This window comes from Gigantopelta aegis, chromosome 10 (genome assembly GCF_016097555.1).
Source record: "Gigantopelta aegis isolate Gae_Host chromosome 10, Gae_host_genome, whole genome shotgun sequence".
In the NCBI taxonomy this organism is placed as follows: Eukaryota; Metazoa; Mollusca; class Gastropoda; order Neomphalida; family Peltospiridae; genus Gigantopelta; species Gigantopelta aegis.
The window spans coordinates 55,549,562-55,567,555 of NC_054708.1; the positions used below are offsets into that span (position 1 = coordinate 55,549,562).

A 17,994-nucleotide genomic window follows, 5' to 3' on the forward strand; every position below is an offset into this window, starting at 1 on the left:
ATTTTCGTGACGGAAATGGCTATGTAGTTCCTAACTCTACACTATAATAGGGTATCAGCCACACATAGGGATTCATGTCACATCATTTAGTTCTGTCTGTAAATGGAGCCTGAAAATAGGCAACAACTTATTTTCACGGACACCCATATACAACCCCAATACCCACCCCATCTGCCCTTAAAAACATTTTCGTGACGAAAATGGCTATGTAGTTCCTAAATCTACACTATAATAGGGTATCAGCCACACATAGGGATTCATGTCACATCATTCAGTTCTGTCTGTAAATGGAGCCTGAAAATAGGTAACAAATTAATTTCACGGACACCCATACAACCCCAATACCCACACCATCTGCCCTTAAACCGATTTTCGTGACGGAAATGGCTATGTAGTTCCTAACTCTACACTATAATAGGGTATCAGGCACACCTAGGGATTCATGTCACATCATTTAGTTCTGTCTGTAAATGGAGCCTGAAAATAGGTAACAACTTATTTTCACGGACACCCATACAACCCCAATACCCACCCCATCTGCCCTTAAACCGATTTTCGTGACGGAAATGGCTATGTAGTTCCTAACTCTACACTATAATAGGGTATCAGCCACACATAGGGATTCAAGTCACATCATTTAGTTCTGTCTGTAAATGGAGCCTGAAAATAGGCAACAACTTATTTTCACGGACACCCATACAACCCCAATACCCACCCCATCTGCCCTTAAACCGATTTTCGTGACGAAAATGGCTATGTAGTTCCCAAATCTACTCTATAATAAGGTATTAGCCATGCATAGGGATTCATGTCAGATCATTTAGTTCTGTCTGTAAATGGACCCCGAAGTTAGGCAAGAAATAATTTTCACAGGTACCCATATAAACAATATAGCCACCATTATTGAGATTTTTATGATTAAAATGGCTATATAGTTCCAAATTCTATTCTATAATAGGGCATCAGCCATGCACAGGGATTTATGTCATTATCATACCATGTAATACCTGATGAAAAAGACAATACTACCCAGAGTACACATTTCAGTTTCATAGAGAACCAAGAGATAGCTTCTAAGTAACCTGAATGGCTGAGCCTGCTGAAGTCGATTCCTAAGACTAGCAGTAAACCGGGTAGGCCTCTGTATCCGTCGAACTGAGGGGATCAATCGGGAGAAAGATCGGCTGGAATCTGAAAAAAAAAAACTAATTTCCTCGCAACAGCGGGACTGAACATGTTAGTGGCTGTGAAAAAAAGACAAATATTATGATTAGAATTTAGATACAATTTAATTTAACAAAAACAACAATATTATACTAAGTAGTAAACAATGCAATGAACAAATTCTAAAGCACAATTATTTAAAAGACTTAAAGTGATGGCAAATTAATACTGCAATATTTTTTTCCAATCTATATCTATTAATTTTAACTCAGCGAACAAAACATGGAAGCTAGCGAACAAAATGGCAGAGGTAAGGGGGTGAGAAGCCGGATGCGCATTGATACTGTATTGTGGAAGAAATAATTGTTTATTGCAAAAACACTATAAATCTATGATACAAACAGAAAATAAAGTAAATCAATGTGGGAACTATATTCTGGAAAGACTGACTAATTGTTCGCTGGCTTCACAGCGGATAGAAAATATAATCATATTTCAGAATTGTAATATATTAGTATTCACTGTATTGTGGAAGAAATAATTGTTTATTGCAAAAACACTATAAATCTATTGATACAAACAGAAAATAAAGTAAATCAATGTGGGAACTATATTCTGGAAAGACCTGACATCCGATAACCTCTTATTGTTCGCTGGCTTCACAGCGGATAGAAAAGTTCGCTAGTTTTATTTCAGGTACTATATTAGGTACATAAAATAAAGGTGGAAATCAACTACTACATTAGGTACATAAAATAAAGGTGGAAATCAACTACTACATTAGGTACATAAAATAAAGGTGGAAATCAACTACTATATTAGCTACATAAAATAAAGGTCTACATTTGTGTTGTTTTAGGGCGGGACATAGCCCAGTGGTAAAGCTGTCGATTGATGCACAGTTGATCTGGAATTGATCCTCTTCAGTGAGCCCATTGGGCTATTTCTCGTTTCAGCCAGTGCATCACGACTGGTATATCAAAGGCTGTGGTATGTGCTATCCTGTCTGTGGGATGGTGCATATAAAAGATCCCTTGCTACTAATGGAAAAATGTTGTGGGTTTCCTGTCTAAGACTACATGTATATATCAAAATTACCAAATGTTTGACATCCAATAGCCAATGATTAGTAAATCAATGTGCTCTAGTGGTGTCATTAAACAAAACAAACTTTAACTTTTGTGTTGTTTTAGGTCCACAGTTTCAAAAAGTGAAGCACCCTTCTGTTTTCTATCTGTTTTTCTTTTTTCTGTTTCAGATGTTTTGATATCTTTGATCAGCCTTGCTCTGGAGTTGAGAGGATTTCTCACCCTGGAGAAACAGGAACCTCTTGAAAAATTCCTCTACAAAGCTATACAGGTCAAATTATTTTTTAGTATCTTTTTTTTATCAATTATGTTTATTATTATTATATTATATATTTTATTAAAAAATATTTATGTTTGGCAAGACATTTAATTTCATGAAATCTGTGTTTTGGTTCCTATTTTCTTTTAATTATTATTTCCAACCTTCCTTTTCTTCAATTCATACTTTCCATCTTTTATGATGTCCTTTCAGTTTCCCTATTGGTTTCTTCTTGTATATCTAATTCTCATCTTTCTTTGTGCTGTTGTTCATATGAAGAGTTAATTTCTAAAATATAATATAACGCAATTTTCACATTTTTTGTCGTAAGCAGTAAATGTATACTGATGTTAATACAACTCAACAATACAACAACAATGTCCATCAAAGTGGTCTGTTGTCACTGAACAGGGTGTTAAAACTGTACTTCATGCCATATATGTTACATCATGTTAATAAATAGAGGCTATTTCATGGGGGGGGGGGGTGTGTGTGTGTTTTAATACGATTTTTATGTCAATGAGTCAACCATATTTTCACGAATTGCGAAACAATGAGTGAAAATATGGTTTTCACACATCATGAGTTGACATAAAAATCGTATTCGGGAAAAACACCATGAAATGGTCTATTTATTATATACATCTTTCCTAAGTTTTGGCAATATCTTTAGCTTTTTGGCAATATCTTTTGCTTATCCTATCGAAAACACATAATGCCATGATATATTTCTTCCTAGGGAACTTTTCCAGAAAATTTGCTTGACCATAGACTTTTAAAAAGAAATTTGAATAAAAATTATCTTTATTAACATTTATTTAATAATACTGCTGTGCAAACATACCTGACAAGGCGATCATCCAAAAACAAAACGAATCAAACGCCGTTAAATTCTTACACTTATACTCAATGACACTGCATTGTGTTATCATTATTTAGCTTCGTATTCAATTCGTTTTAGATATTTTATCATAATTGCATACACCGTATCCCCTTTTTTTATAGGTACAGTTATTTAAATTACATTTTTTATTTTTCAAATATGATCAGATGCATTGGTAATCATTAAACTTAAATATGAAGAAACAAGACAAGGGGAGATAATTTAATCATGCACTTTTACAAAAAAGTAAATACGATATCTATATTTTCACTAGCTAAAATACAGTAAAAATATGACTTTTCACCGGATATCACTTTTATGGTTTCCGTAGATCTGTATATTTCATTGCTATGTATATAATAATAAAAATTATAGTCTTCATTCTAAGTCATATGTTTGTATTTTTCCCTTCCAACAGGGCATGTTCCGTCCCACGTATGAACACCACAAGGTTGTCGCTAGAAGCGAGATGCAGCAGAACCAAGAATCAGACATGTGTCCTATTTTGGTAACAGTTTGACTTTTAAATATCAGTACATGAGACCAAGTACTCTGTTTTGATGGCGACAGTGGGTTTCCTCTCTCATTATCTGTGTGGTCCTTAACCATATGTTTGACGCCATATACCATAAATAAAATGTGTTGAGTGTGTCGTTAAATAAAACATTTCTTTCTTTTTTTCTCTGTTTTGATTTGTTGGTGACTACTCATGGATGGCAGATTGTGTAATTTTTCTGATGGTATAACTTTTTACATTAGATCTCCATTTTGTGTAAATAGTTTCAACATGTGATTAAATGAAACTATTTTGGGCCGAATTTAGAAAGCCTGTAACGAATATAACTATATATACATGTATATTTACAATGGTTTTTTTTCAAAGAAAATAGGCTTTGTATATTCTGCCTTAATTCCATAGTGATATTGTCTTTGTTTTCAGCTGAATATTTTGATTGGAAATATCCGAGATGAAGTGAGTGAATACAAGAATATCTACCAGTCTATATTTGAGAGGTAAATCATGTTAGTGTACCACATTATGGTTTCTTGCACACCCATGCCTGTGTCTTATCTCTGGTAATACACATTTATATATGATTAATGCTTTTTTTTGTCAGGTATGTGTAGGAGAAGTCGAAACATTGATCATTAATTTGCTGTTAAATCAACATATTGGAAAAAGTACTACCTGTTAATAATAAAATTTATTTTAAGATTCATTTTTAATTAATGGTTTTAATTTTGGTTTTGTCTACTGTGTTAATTTTATATTTGAGAGGTAAATCGTGTTAGTGTACCAATTATGGTTTCTTGCACATCCATGCCTGTGCCTTATCTGGTAATACACGTTTATATATGATTAATGCCTTTTTTGTTGGGTATGCGTAGGAGACATAGAAACATAAGTAATTGATAATGAATTTGTTATTATATCAACATATTGGGAAAAGTACTACCTGTTAATAATATAATTTAACTTAAGATTCATTTTTAATTAATGGTTTTAATTTTGGTTCTGTCTGCTGTGTTAATTTTTTTTAGTAATGAAATCGGTTGATATTTTTGAGTTATTGTTTATAAATAAAACATAATTCTTTAAAATTAAAGTAAATAATAAAACCTTAAATTAAATGTAAGAAATTAAATATTAGACATCAGAAAAAACATGAAGTCATGCATTATTTATTGAATGTTTCCTGTAGGTATTTCAACATCTCTGAGATGGCAACCCAGTTTTTCTATGTGATGTTGATGGAGGATGTCAAGCAGCTCTGTTACAATGAGGGACAGGGAAAGGTAGACTACAGCACACAAAACAGGCGTGGTGTTTATGAAACTTTTAGAGTCTAGATGCGAGAATCTAATGGAGTCTGAGACACTAATGTCATGACAACACCATACAAATTGCATGTGTATGACGTTATTATAGATTGAGTCTGGACTCTAAAAGTTTTATAAGCACGGGCCCAGATATGATATTGCATGGCTCGAACTTCAGAATTTGATACCCATGGCAATTTTGAAATGTTTTTGCCATAGAGAAAATGCTGAACTAGGGCGATTTTGAGCCTGTCTACAGTAATTTAAAAAAATAACTTTTGCATCACTTATAAAAACTAAAAATGATCCTTTTACAGGGTTCATAGCGGTCTTTAAATTCATTGAAAGTCTTTGAATTTGAAAACAAATTGTATTTAGGTCTTTGAAAGTCTTTGAATTGTAATAAAAGTCTTTAAAAGTGTTTAAATTCTCACAAATCATAGCCACAGCAAAGATGATATCTATTACAGCTGCATGCACTTGATAGTTTCCAGTTACAAGGTTTAACTTGTCATGATACATGTAAAAAAGCTCAATTTGTTGCCATGGACAGCAATGTAAATAAACAGATTTGGTATTTTTATCGCATTCTTTTGCCTTTTACTGCTGTGTCTTTGAAAGTCTTTGAAAATGGTAGGTAAAAATCTTTGAAAGTCTTTGAATTTGTTTAGTCTTTAAGGCTATGAACCCTGTTTTAATTATGGCAATAATTTTTTTTATCCAGGGGCACAAATCTACTATCAGTAAAGTCCCTGACCTGCAGTGCAAAAACTGTGCATGACTTTAATATTTTGACTAAATAACAACAAGCTTGAACTTTATCATGAACTATATCATGAAAATTATTAAGCTTATTTGTTACTGCTATAACAGTTGTTGTTAGTCCTTTACCGATCCAACTATGACTGGTAGGTTTTAATTCTGTCCATATGTCCGTCTGTCTGTCTGTCGATCCATCTGTCTCACATTTAGTTTTACGAATGTGTTTTTCACAATCGAGATATTGAGCTAAAATCTTGTGTATAGATTTAACATGTACTGTTACAGATCACGTTTGATTTTCATGGCAATTTACCCAATTTTGACAAAGTTATGGCCCTTGAAAATAGGAGATACGAAAAAAAATTGTGTCCGGTAGGGGACATGTATTGCTTTAGCAGTACTCTCAGAATGCTTGTTATTATTATTACAGTATTATTATTAGTAGTAGTAGTAGTAGTAGTAGTAGTAGTAGTAGTAGTAGTAGTAGTAGTAGTAGTAGTAGTAGTAGTAGTAGTAGTAGTAGTAGTAGTTATTAGTAGTTAAAGTAGTAGTAGTGTTAGTTATTAGTGGTAAAAGTAGTAATTATTAGTAGTAGTAGCCGCAGCAATAGTAGTACAATTATTGTTGTGATAATAATAGACATAATAGTTTATTATTGTTACTTTATTATTATATAATTATTGTCAATATATTTTTTACAATTTCCAGTCGAATGAGGACATTGATCTTCTGATGCTTGGTTTAGTTTACCGTCTCAATCAACTGGATCAAGACTGGGCCAACTTCATACCCGTCGAGTGAGTTCATGTTGCAGTTTAAAACAGTCTCTTAATTTGTATCCAGCAACTGTTATCTCCAGGTATATGTCTTTGATAATAACGAAGGAAGGAAATGTTTTATTTAACGACGCACTCAACACATTTTATTTACGGTTATATGGCGTTGGACATATGGTTAAGGACTACACAGATATTGAGGGAGGAAACCCGCTGTCACCACTTCATGGGCTACTCTTTTCGATTAGCAGCAAGGGATCTTTTATATGCACCATCTCATAGACAGGATAGCACATACCACAGCCTTTGATGTACCAATTGTGGTGCACTAGCTGGAGCGAGAAATAGCCCAATGGGCCCACCGACGGGGATCGATCCCAAACCGACCGCACATCAAGCGAGCGCTTTACCACTGGGCTACGTCTCGCCCTTTTTGATAATAGTGAATTTTATGCTTGGCTTTCCAATTATTTTCATCTGATTTAGATCCAATTCTTCTATTTTTTGTTATTAAAGCAAAGTGAATTTTACATCATAGTTATGAATAAATGTCATTGAATACTTTTTTTCAAAAGCAAAATGTATTGATTATTTATTAGACATATTAGACATAAAAATATACTAAAAATTAAATAATATAAAAAAAAAAGAAGTTAAAAAGTTTGTTTTGTTTAACAACATCACTAGAGCACATTGATTTATTAATTATCAGCTATTGGATGTCAATCATTTGGTAATTTTTACATATATAGTCTTAGAGAGGAAATTTCTCCACATTTTTCCATTAGTAGCAAGGGATCTTTTATATGCACCATCCCACAGACAGAATAGTACCACAACCTTTACCCCCCGCCATGGAGTCATGGACTGGCTATGCCAAAATCCGAATCCATGGTGGGCGTGCCCGAACCGTAAGGATGTGGGCATGTTAAAATAGTTCCCATTCCCATTCCCACAGCCTTTAATATACCAGTTGTGGCGCACTGTCTGGAACAACGTAAAAACAAAAAGAAATCAAAATAAAAAGCTATTTTTTTTTAAATAAAATGCTATTTTGTATTTTGAAATATGTTTTAGATAGTCTTTGCATATTTGATAAAATGATATTAAAAGTTCAACAAAATCAATACGGTACACAAATAGATGCTTCTGATGGATGTTGTTTGTACTACCACAGAGCCCAGACCTGGAGGTCAGCATTACAGGAGGAGATAACTCACTGGTGCCTGGTTCTGAAGTTGCACATGAAGAACCTGGTCTTAGAATCGGTAGCCGGCGATCGAGTGAGTAGATTTGTTATTTGTGTTGTAGTAATTATTTGTGTCAAATTTGGGCAATTAACTCTATTAGAGTTCATTAGGTTTTTATGTCCTAATGTACAGTTTGAGTCAGTGTTATTTTTCTGTTTAGGTTCCCCTATAAATCGACCCTAAAGTTATTAAATACTGTTTTAATAGGGGGGAAAAGCAAACCTTTGACAGGTCTGGCAAATAACCATGACAATCAGCAATAGTGTGGAGATTGTTGTAGAGTTCTTAATTTCCCCCAGCATTTATTTTGCATGGAACTTTCAATCTTCTATATTACTTTTCTTAACTAATTATTTATTGTTTGTCATACTAACAAATTAAATTCCTCTCTTACCTACTGTATTAACCGCAAAATTGTCATCGAACAAATGCCACGGAGACTTATTTTTCCATGGCATACTTTTTGCTGTATCCATTTTCTTAATTGCCACCATTGCTTCAAGTTATAGGTGAATATATATGGTGAGATTGTTATTAGTTTCAGAATCATCAACTTCATCTAGACCAACGGCCGATGTCCGAGTTGTCTGTCCAGACAACCGTCTTACAGCCACAGTCTCCACCAGCCATGTCGTTCACCCAGTCGGCAAACAGTGCCTTCAGTAGTCTCGTGTCATCAGAACACTCACCAAACAACAGGCGGGTAAGCTCTTACACATGTCATTCACTCAGTCAGCAAACAGTGCCTCCAGTAGTCTCATGTCATCAGAACACTCACCAAGCAACAGGCGGGTAAGCTCTTACACATGTCATTCACTCAGTCAGCAAACAGTGCCTCCAGTAGTCTCATGTCATCAGAACACTCACCAAGCAACAGGCGGGTAAACTCTTACACATGGCATTCACTCAGTCAGCAAACAGTGCCTTCAGTAGTCTCGTGTCGTTAGAACACTCACCACTATACCACAGGCGGGTAAGCTCTTACACATGTCATTCACTCAGTCAGCAAACAGTGCCTCCAGTAGTCTCATGTCATCAGAACACTCACCAAGCAACAGGCGGGTAAGCTCTTACACATGTCATTCACTCAGTCAGCAAACAGTGCCTCCAGTAGTCTCGTGTCATCAGAACACTCACCGCTATACCACAGGCGGGTAAGCTCTTACAAATGTCATTCACTCAGTCAGCAAACAGTGCCTTCAGTAGTCTCGTGTCGTTAGAACACTCACCAAGCAACAGGGGGGTAAGCTGTTACACATGTCAGCAAACAGTGCCTTCAGTAGTCTCGTGTCATCAGAACACTCACCAAGCAACAGGCGGGTAAGCTCTTACACATGTCATTCACTCAGTCAGCAAACAGTGCCTTCAGTAGTCTCGTGTCGTTAGAACACTCACCAAGCAACAGGGGGGTAAGCTGTTACACATGTCAGCAAACAGTGCCTTCAGTAGTCTCATGTCATCAGAACACTCACCAAGCAACAGGCGGGTAAGCTCTTACACATGTCATTCACTCAGTCAGCAAACAGTGCCTTCAGTAGTCTCGTGTCGTTAGAACACTCACCAAACAACAGGCGGGTAAGCTCTTACACATGTCAGCAAACAGTGCCTTCAGTAGTCTCGTGTCGTTAGAACACTCACCAAACAACAGGCGGGTAAGCTCTTACACATGTCAGCAAACAGTGCCTTCAGTAGTTTTGTGTCGTTAGAACACTCACCAAGCAACAGGGGGGTAAGCTGTTACACATGTCAGCAAACAGTGCCTTCAGTAGTCTCGTGTCATCAGAACACTCACCAAGCAACAGGCGGGTAAGCTCTTACACATGTCATTCACTCAGTCAGCAAACAGTGCCTTCAGTAGTCTCGTGTCGTTAGAACACTCACCAAACAACAGGCGGGTAAGCTCTTACACATGTCAGCAAACAGTGCCTTCAGTAGTCTCGTGTCGTTAGAACACTCACCAAACAACAGGCGGGTAAGCTCTTACACATGTCAGCAAACAGTGCCTTCAGTAGTTTTGTGTCGTTAGAACACTCACCGCTATACAACAGGCGGGTAACCTCTTACACAACACACATGAAAACGTGTGGAGTATTGAAACCGAAGTTATATTAGGGGCTGGTCACAATTATCATCATTTTCATTAGTCTTTAAAGCATTTGCCTTTTTGCTACTCCTGGGAATGGGACCAGATACATGTTCAGGGGGGTCTAGACTGTGGAGAGCAAAGTTTTTAGTGGGGGATCGGGTCATGGTCCTGAAAATACATTTAAAATAAAAAATTGCTTTGAGCAGGCAGGAGGTTTGACCCCCAAAACCACCTCTGCACACCCACCTGTGGATGTAGCCTGGTGGTAAAGTGCATATTGTATGCATGATAGGTCTAGAATTAATCGCCTATGGTGGGCCCATTGGGCTATTTCTTTTTCCATCCAGTGCCCTACAACTGCAATAAAGGTTGTCTGTGGGATGGTGCGTATACAAAAATCCCTTGCTGCTAATCAAAAGGAGTAGCTCTAATTATTTGTATGTGTCCTTAACCATATATCTGATGCCATATAACCCTGAATGTGTTGAATGAATTGTTAAATAAAACATTTATTTTTATTTTGTTTCTTTGTGCTACCTTCTTACCCTTTTTGTTTTGTTTTAAAAGCATACATTTGCATTAATCCCATGTTACCAGCATGTGATTGGTTTGTTCTCTCATGAAAATGTTAATCAACATTGTGAACCATCCCTTGTTAGCATGTGGTGATCAACTCCGTGTATGTTATTTTAACTTGTAACAAAAGTAAAAATTCAACACATTAGAAGTTTAGTTTCATGTTGACTTGTAGGAATCAGTGATTTTTATTTTTGTTAAAAATATTACAAACAATAACATTATTAATTTATGTGTGTGTTTGTGTTTTTTATTGTGCATACGTACGTACGTGCATGCTTGCTTGCATGTGTGTGTGTGTATATGTGCATACATGTATACTGATGGAAAGAAATAAAGGATCACAGATAAGACTTGACAGTAGAGAATAACAGTTTGCAATTAATACCCTCATTCATGGTGTCCAGATGTTAAGTGTGTTACACTCATTACTGACATTCACTCTCACTTTACGCGTTTGTACTATATACACACATTACTACACTTGTAGTGAATTACATTTGACCTACAATGCCAAATGCTTCCATATTTGTTTCTTTCTGTATATATGAATTGAAAAATGTAGCGGGTTTCCTCTCTAAGACTACATGTATATGTCACAATTACCAAATGTTTGACATCCAATAGCCGATGATTAATAAATCAATGTGATCTATAGTCATTCACATGGTGATTGCCTTTTATATACTATAGAATTTACTACAAATTATTTATTTCTGAGCCAATTGTTTTCTAAATTGTATTCAAAAATAGTTTTTTATTTATTTCCAAAACACTTTTACTTTTCTTTTTACGTCAAACCAAACTGAAATTATCTACAAAAACCCCACATTTTTGTAGGGGAATGGAATGGACTATATAAATGGTGTCATTAAACAAAACAAACTTTTTTCTGTTCATATGAACAACCTTGGTTACTGTTGCAGGATTCTGTGTTGGCTGCAAGTCAGGATCGGATGCATGGCCTATCTGAAACCAGCAGCTATCGGTCTGACACTCCTCATCTTCAAGGAGTAACCCAGTCTGAGATTGTCGATGGACACATCACCCAGAGCACCTGCACACCAAACAATGGACGTGGTGACTGTGTATCGCCTTCTGTTGTCATGGTGACTCTTCGACGCAGCAGCTCTCTTCCTGACATCCACAGCAGAAATCCCGTCACAGACACTGGATTTACTTGTTCACCAGTTGGTGGCAAACCTGCAGGCTATGTTCCAGTCATCTGTGGAGATCTGCATGGAAATATTAACGATTATGAGGACAGACTCTTGGCTCTAAGACGTCCCGAAAATAATTCACTGGAAACATTTAATGAGGAGATTGGAGCCGAGATTTGGATGAAAAGTCAGGATGGAAGTTCGTTTGGGAGTATAGATGGGAAAAATGATTCTGTCAGTATTGTGGAGGTGATGAGTGTTGGTGAGAAGAAATTAACTGATTTTGCTGTCGAAACGGAAAGTTCAAAGTTTGATTACAGTAGTAATGCCAACACTTGTTCGTCATCGTTGTCCGATACATCACAGTCAGTAGATCATGTCTACCCTCTGTTAAGGCAGTTGCCGAACCTGAGCAACAACAGTTACAAACAAGATGAACCTGAAAAGAAAAAGCCGAAACATTTCCTTAACTCGATATTCTCTGCATTTAGACAGTCGCCCAAAAATCTGCCAAAGGAATCATGTGAAGGAGACCAAGCTGAATCTGGAATTGTGGGAAGTCCAGACGGTTCGTTAAAAAGTTCACTGAATGAACACAGGAGTGTTTTACAGTCTGGTCAGTACTGTAGTGAAGAACAACAGCCGTGTAACCAGGACGACTTCCTAGGCTCGTTTCAGTCCGACTTCACAAACATATCACTACTGTCACCACCACCGCCATCAGACCTGGAGGCAAGTCTACCATTGTCGGGGTCCATCATTGATATCATCACTCTGCTGCAGCGATTGGTTGGTTTTGGTGGAACACTGTACCGAAGTCTGTGTGGTGTTGGTGACGAAAAGAAAATCAAGCGTGCAACACAGCAAGGGGAGTTAACTGTTGATCAGATGGAGTTTTACACATGCCAAAAGACCAGATCGGTGGGCTTTTTTGAAAAGTTTTTGGAGGTGAGATTTTTATTATTACCATACAACACATTTAAATATAGAGCTTTTATAAGTGATGATAGTATTTAGATAGTTGTTGCTTTTAGCAATAAACAAATATCAGTTTTATACTTGATATCTCAATACTTGTGTTTCAAGCTTTAATAAATAAATTACATTCATTACAATATAACATCATCCCATTGGTCCAGACATACATGTAGTAATGGGAGTTTGTTAATTTCTTGATGAAAAATGTTGACATCATCGGGGAACGGATGACATCATTTTATATGGTCAAGTTATCAAGTTATCAAGTTAGTGGTTATGGACCAAAAATAATTCAAAATAAAGTAGGAACTTTTAGTGTTATTATTAGCAAGTATGATTTAAACTTAACTATAAGTAGGTTATTGTCTGCTATTTCTTTTACGTTCATCTGGGTATGAATGAAAACAATAATTCGCAAACTTATGTGAGAACAGCTTCACTGCGAATGATTTGTTTTGGTTCATACCCAGATGAATGTAAAAGAAATAACAGACAATCCTTAATAAGTCAGCAGAACAATGTTGTCTGTCTGGGTGTCTGACAATCTAAGTTCATGAAAAGGATGTTCATTATGTTTCAAAATTAAAAGGTAAAGGAAAGTATGTTTTATTTAATGATGCACTCTGCATATTTTGATTACAGTTATATAATGTCGGACATATGGTTAAGGACCACACAGATAATGAGAGAGAAATCTTGATGCTGCCACGCAACGGGCTTCCTTTTCTGATTAATAGCAAGAGATTTGTTTATATGCATCATTTCACAGACAGGGTAGTATATGCCACAGTCTTTGAGACACCAGTTTTGGATCATTGGCTGCAATAAGGAATAGCCCACTGGGCCACGTCCTGCCAAAATGAACAGGCTTACAGTATTCATATAGCGGCCATATTGACCACATTCTTAAACAATGTATGTATCTGTATTACTAATCTGTATTGCTACAAACTGGTATTTAAAAAAATATTTTGTTCAGGATTTAAAGGGCTTTGAGTAAGTGTTAGAGTGATTAACAACACATTCAGTACATGTATATGTTTCTATACCGCTCCATGTTTCTGACTTTTTCTAGGCTATGTGTTACAGTGTATCATTATACAGTGACAACTTGTTATGTCTGGATCTTTGTGGGATGCCTTCATATGTTGGCAAGCAAGTGATTGGACCACAGGTAAATTAGTCAGTTTGAATAACAGGTAAAAATTTAAAGGGTTAAGATAAAAAAAGACTTGTATGGAAGCCATTTTGTCTTCATGAACTTTATGGTAACGCCAGTGGTAAAGCATCAGGGTTTTTAAACTGTCCTTCAATGGTAAATCATTAAATTTAAATTTCCAAATATGTTTCGTAATAACTTCATAAGAAAGCTAAGTTTGGAATTTGCATGTTGAATGAGCCTTATGATGTGTTGTGTGTACAGAAGACAACAAACATTTTTGAAAATTTCCAGCTAAATTAATTATATTGCTCAGAGTAGTTTTTGTTCTTCATAAGTTTTGTCCATTCATCTGTAGACATATTTTCTTTCTTTTATTTTTGATTGAACACATATTTTAATGCATATAATCACGGGCGTAGGAAGGTGCTCTCCCCCCCCCCCCCCCCACATATATAAATATAAATACATGTATAAATATATATAAACCATCACTGCTGCTACAAAGTGGGGGTACATGCCCGCTTGACCCCCCACTTCCTATGCCAGTGATAATATATATATATATATATATATATATATACACACACACATACGAAAGGATTGGGCACAAGTTATCCAACTTACGAGGCCCTCTCCTATAGCTGTTATAGTTATGGTTTATTTTTTATCTAATGACCTACTTGCATTTTTTCACAGCTTGTTGATCATTTAACATCTCAACAGAAGAATCAAGTGATCTGGGGCTGCCGACATGAACACATGGGCGGCATTGACTGTTACTATTACCTCAACAGGAAGTCGGCATATATCGATGACCGGTATGAACCAGTTACGCAGCAGGTCAGATACCATTCCTTTTAGCTGAATTATTTGTTACACATACTGAAACCAGTTTTAAGCAATGCTTGGCACAAAACAGAAGAAAAAAAACAATAAAAAACCCACCAAAAACCCGCAACAAAATAAAACAAGAACATTCAAGTTGTTCCCAAGTTGGAGTTTAATAGAGGGGAAGGGTTGTTAAAAAAAGAAACTAGCTGATATTATTTTTAAATTATTAATGAAGTTAATAAACCTTCAGATTTTTCCAAATTTCCACACTTTAGTGCTGCCTAATAGGAATAACTGTCCATGTTCTTTGACACAATCCCTATTGGTTGGCCCATTGGGCTATTTCTCGCTCCAGCCAGTGCACCATGACTGGTATATCAAAGACTGTGGTATGTGCTCTCCTGTCTATAGGATACAAAAGATCCCTTGCTACTAATGGAAAAATGTAGCGGGTTTCCACTGTATGACTTTATGTCAAAATTACCAAATGTTTGACATCCATTAGCTGATGATTAATAAATCAATATGTTCTAGAGGTGTCATTAAACAAAACAAACAAAATTGTTCTTCGACAATACGATACACGCACATATGCATATGCACATGCACATTGTGACACACATGTATGCCGCTTGCATGCACACACAGACACATACACATGTATGGAAGCACACACACATTGTGACAGATACACACACATGTATACACTCATGCACGCACACACATTGAGAGACATACACACATACTTTTCAAGACATAACAAACATTTCCTGTTTTTGTCCAATATTATTTTCATTTCTATTTTAACAACTGCATTAGATTTTAAAAATTAGATTTTAACATTAATAAACATAAAAATGCCATTTGTAGATTTTACATTCACATTGTTATGTTTTTAAGTTATATATATTTGTTTTAAGACAATTTATTTCTGTGTAAGCTTATTAACCTTTAATATTTCTTTACAGATGTGCACACGCATAAACAACATTACAGCAGTTATCAAGTTTCTCGATGCATTTGTAAGAAAGCTGGCAGGAGCGTTTAGGATAAAGTATGAATCCAAGAGAAAACCCAGCCAAAGTGTACCAGCTAAACAACATCATGTTTTCGTCAGTGGACGAGAAAGCCAACTATCAGTACAAGGTGTGTTTGTCTTCTTGTGCAACACTGATACACTGGCCACTTAGTATTTAAACAGTTTGTCCATTTGTAATAAGTAAAACATTGCCACAACATTCAGCAGTGCTATGCCCAAAGCTGTAACAGTTGCAGAATTTATCAGCGACAGCATTTTTATGATAAACTATTAGTGATAAACATGGTTGTTAATTCACCTATTGATGATAAAATGTTTGTTTATTCAACTGCTGATGATAAATATGTTGTTAATTCAACTATTAATAATAAACATGTTTGTTAATTCAACTATTGATGTTAAACATGCTTTGAAATTCAATTAAATATTAATGATAAACATGTTTGAAAATTCAACTATTAATGATAAACATGTTTGTTACTTCAACTGTTGATGATAAACATGTTGTAAAACCAACTTTTGATGGTAAACATGTTTGTTAATTCAACTATTAATGATAAGCATGTTTGAAAATTCAACTATTGATGATAAACATGTTTGTTAAATCAGCTTTTGACAATAAACATGTTTGTTAATTCAACTATTGATAAACATATGTGATAATTCAATTATTGATCATAAACATGTTTGGTGAATTCCATTATTTAATGATGAACATGTTTGAAAATTCAACTATTAATGAAAAACATGTTTGAATATTCAACTATTAATATTTGGACAGATTTCGCAGCACTGGACATTGATGATGATGATGACAGTGATTCTGACTCAGTCGAGTCCACTTCTGAGCAGATGTATTGTCATCTGTTGAACTTGGACACAGAGAACACGTCGAATACATCAAACGAAACACTCGAGTCTCACCAGTGTCACTTGAAGGAAGTTCTGAGGGCTCAGACAAGACTGCTGGCTTACAGGGTAAAATATGAGATTTGGAAACTTTTAAAGGGTAGAACCCGACAGCAACTTAATACAAACAAATAATACAAGCAGTAGGGTGCAGAGCTGAAACATTAAAACCAGCTTCTGTGACATCAGTGAGAAAAATAGATCTGTGGCTCTCTCTCTCTCTCTCGTGCGCTCTCTCTCTCTCTCTCTGTCCCTCTCTCTGTCTCTCTCTCTCTCTCTCTCTGTGTGTGTGTGTGTGTGTGTGTGTTTCTCGGTGTCTTGTTGTTAGATACAAAATAGCTATAATGTAAAATGTTCTGAGGTATTGTTAAACAAATATTTCTTTTCCATTAACATAACTTGAGTGGTCTCTTTGATTTTGTTTTCAGCTGAACCTGTTCATCCACGATGCTCTGTCTGTGGTGGTGACAACGAACACCTCTCTTTCTGTCACTGATTGTCTACAACCTTTAACCAAGTTTCTCCACGGCTATCTGGACAGACTTAGTGATTGGCTTTACCAGGACAACTTCAGATGCGTCTTGGAATGTTTGTGGATTTTTATTGTTCAGGTTAGATCTTCGGCTTTCACATCTTACAGCTGACAGATTGAAGGATTGCAAAACTGTTTTTATGTAATTATAAATAAAATATTGTCAAAATTCATGGTGCTGGTGACAATATTTAAAATTCTTATGTAACCTGTAAAAAAAAATCTGGTCAGAAAAAAACAGTTATTGGGAATAATGGCTGTAAATACTGGACATCTAGACACAAATGCACTCAAGTAAACACAACTTTATTAAAAAAAATCCTAATTTTAATCGACAATAACTGATCTAAAATATTTTAGTGAAACTGTGTGAGTAAAAGTTATAAAGTTGTACTTTCACAGCGGTTTTTTGTCAAAAATTAATCCTGAACCAGTAGTCAGAAGATTAAACAAACTGATTTTACTAGTGAGACAATATTTTGTCAATTTGACTACTGAAGTGCTACTTATTAATTTTAGAATGTAATGGATCACTGCATAACCAATTGACGGTTCATGTTATTGTTTAAAGTTGCATAACCAGCACTCAAATAGAATAAGGGTGGGATGTAGCCCAGTGGTAAAGCGTTCGCTTGATGTGCAGTCAGTCCAGGATCGATCCCCATTGGTGGACCCATTGGGCTATTTCTCGTTCCAGCCAGTGCTCCACAACTGGTGT

The 17,994-nt window shown here is 35.8% G+C and overlaps 1 protein-coding gene across 3 annotated transcripts in view; it reads left to right on the forward strand.

Annotated features, from left to right (window-relative positions):
* LOC121383332 overlaps window positions 1-17,994 on the forward strand; it is a 53,193-nt gene that overhangs the window by 25,254 nt on the left and 9,945 nt on the right. For all 3 annotated transcript variants that reach the window (XM_041513294.1, XM_041513293.1, XM_041513295.1), the window contains exons 13-25: window positions 2,423-2,523; window positions 3,813-3,902; window positions 4,335-4,408; window positions 5,098-5,191; window positions 6,686-6,774; window positions 7,931-8,036; window positions 8,542-8,706; window positions 11,592-12,773; window positions 13,879-13,977; window positions 14,662-14,805; window positions 15,765-15,942; window positions 16,617-16,813; window positions 17,173-17,355. In XM_041513294.1, coding sequence (XP_041369228.1) covers window positions 2,423-2,523; window positions 3,813-3,902; window positions 4,335-4,408; window positions 5,098-5,191; window positions 6,686-6,774; window positions 7,931-8,036; window positions 8,542-8,706; window positions 11,592-12,773; window positions 13,879-13,977; window positions 14,662-14,805; window positions 15,765-15,942; window positions 16,617-16,813; window positions 17,173-17,355 — 2,702 coding nt within the window. The remainder of the gene's footprint in view (window positions 1-2,422; window positions 2,524-3,812; window positions 3,903-4,334; window positions 4,409-5,097; window positions 5,192-6,685; window positions 6,775-7,930; window positions 8,037-8,541; window positions 8,707-11,591; window positions 12,774-13,878; window positions 13,978-14,661; window positions 14,806-15,764; window positions 15,943-16,616; window positions 16,814-17,172; window positions 17,356-17,994) is intronic.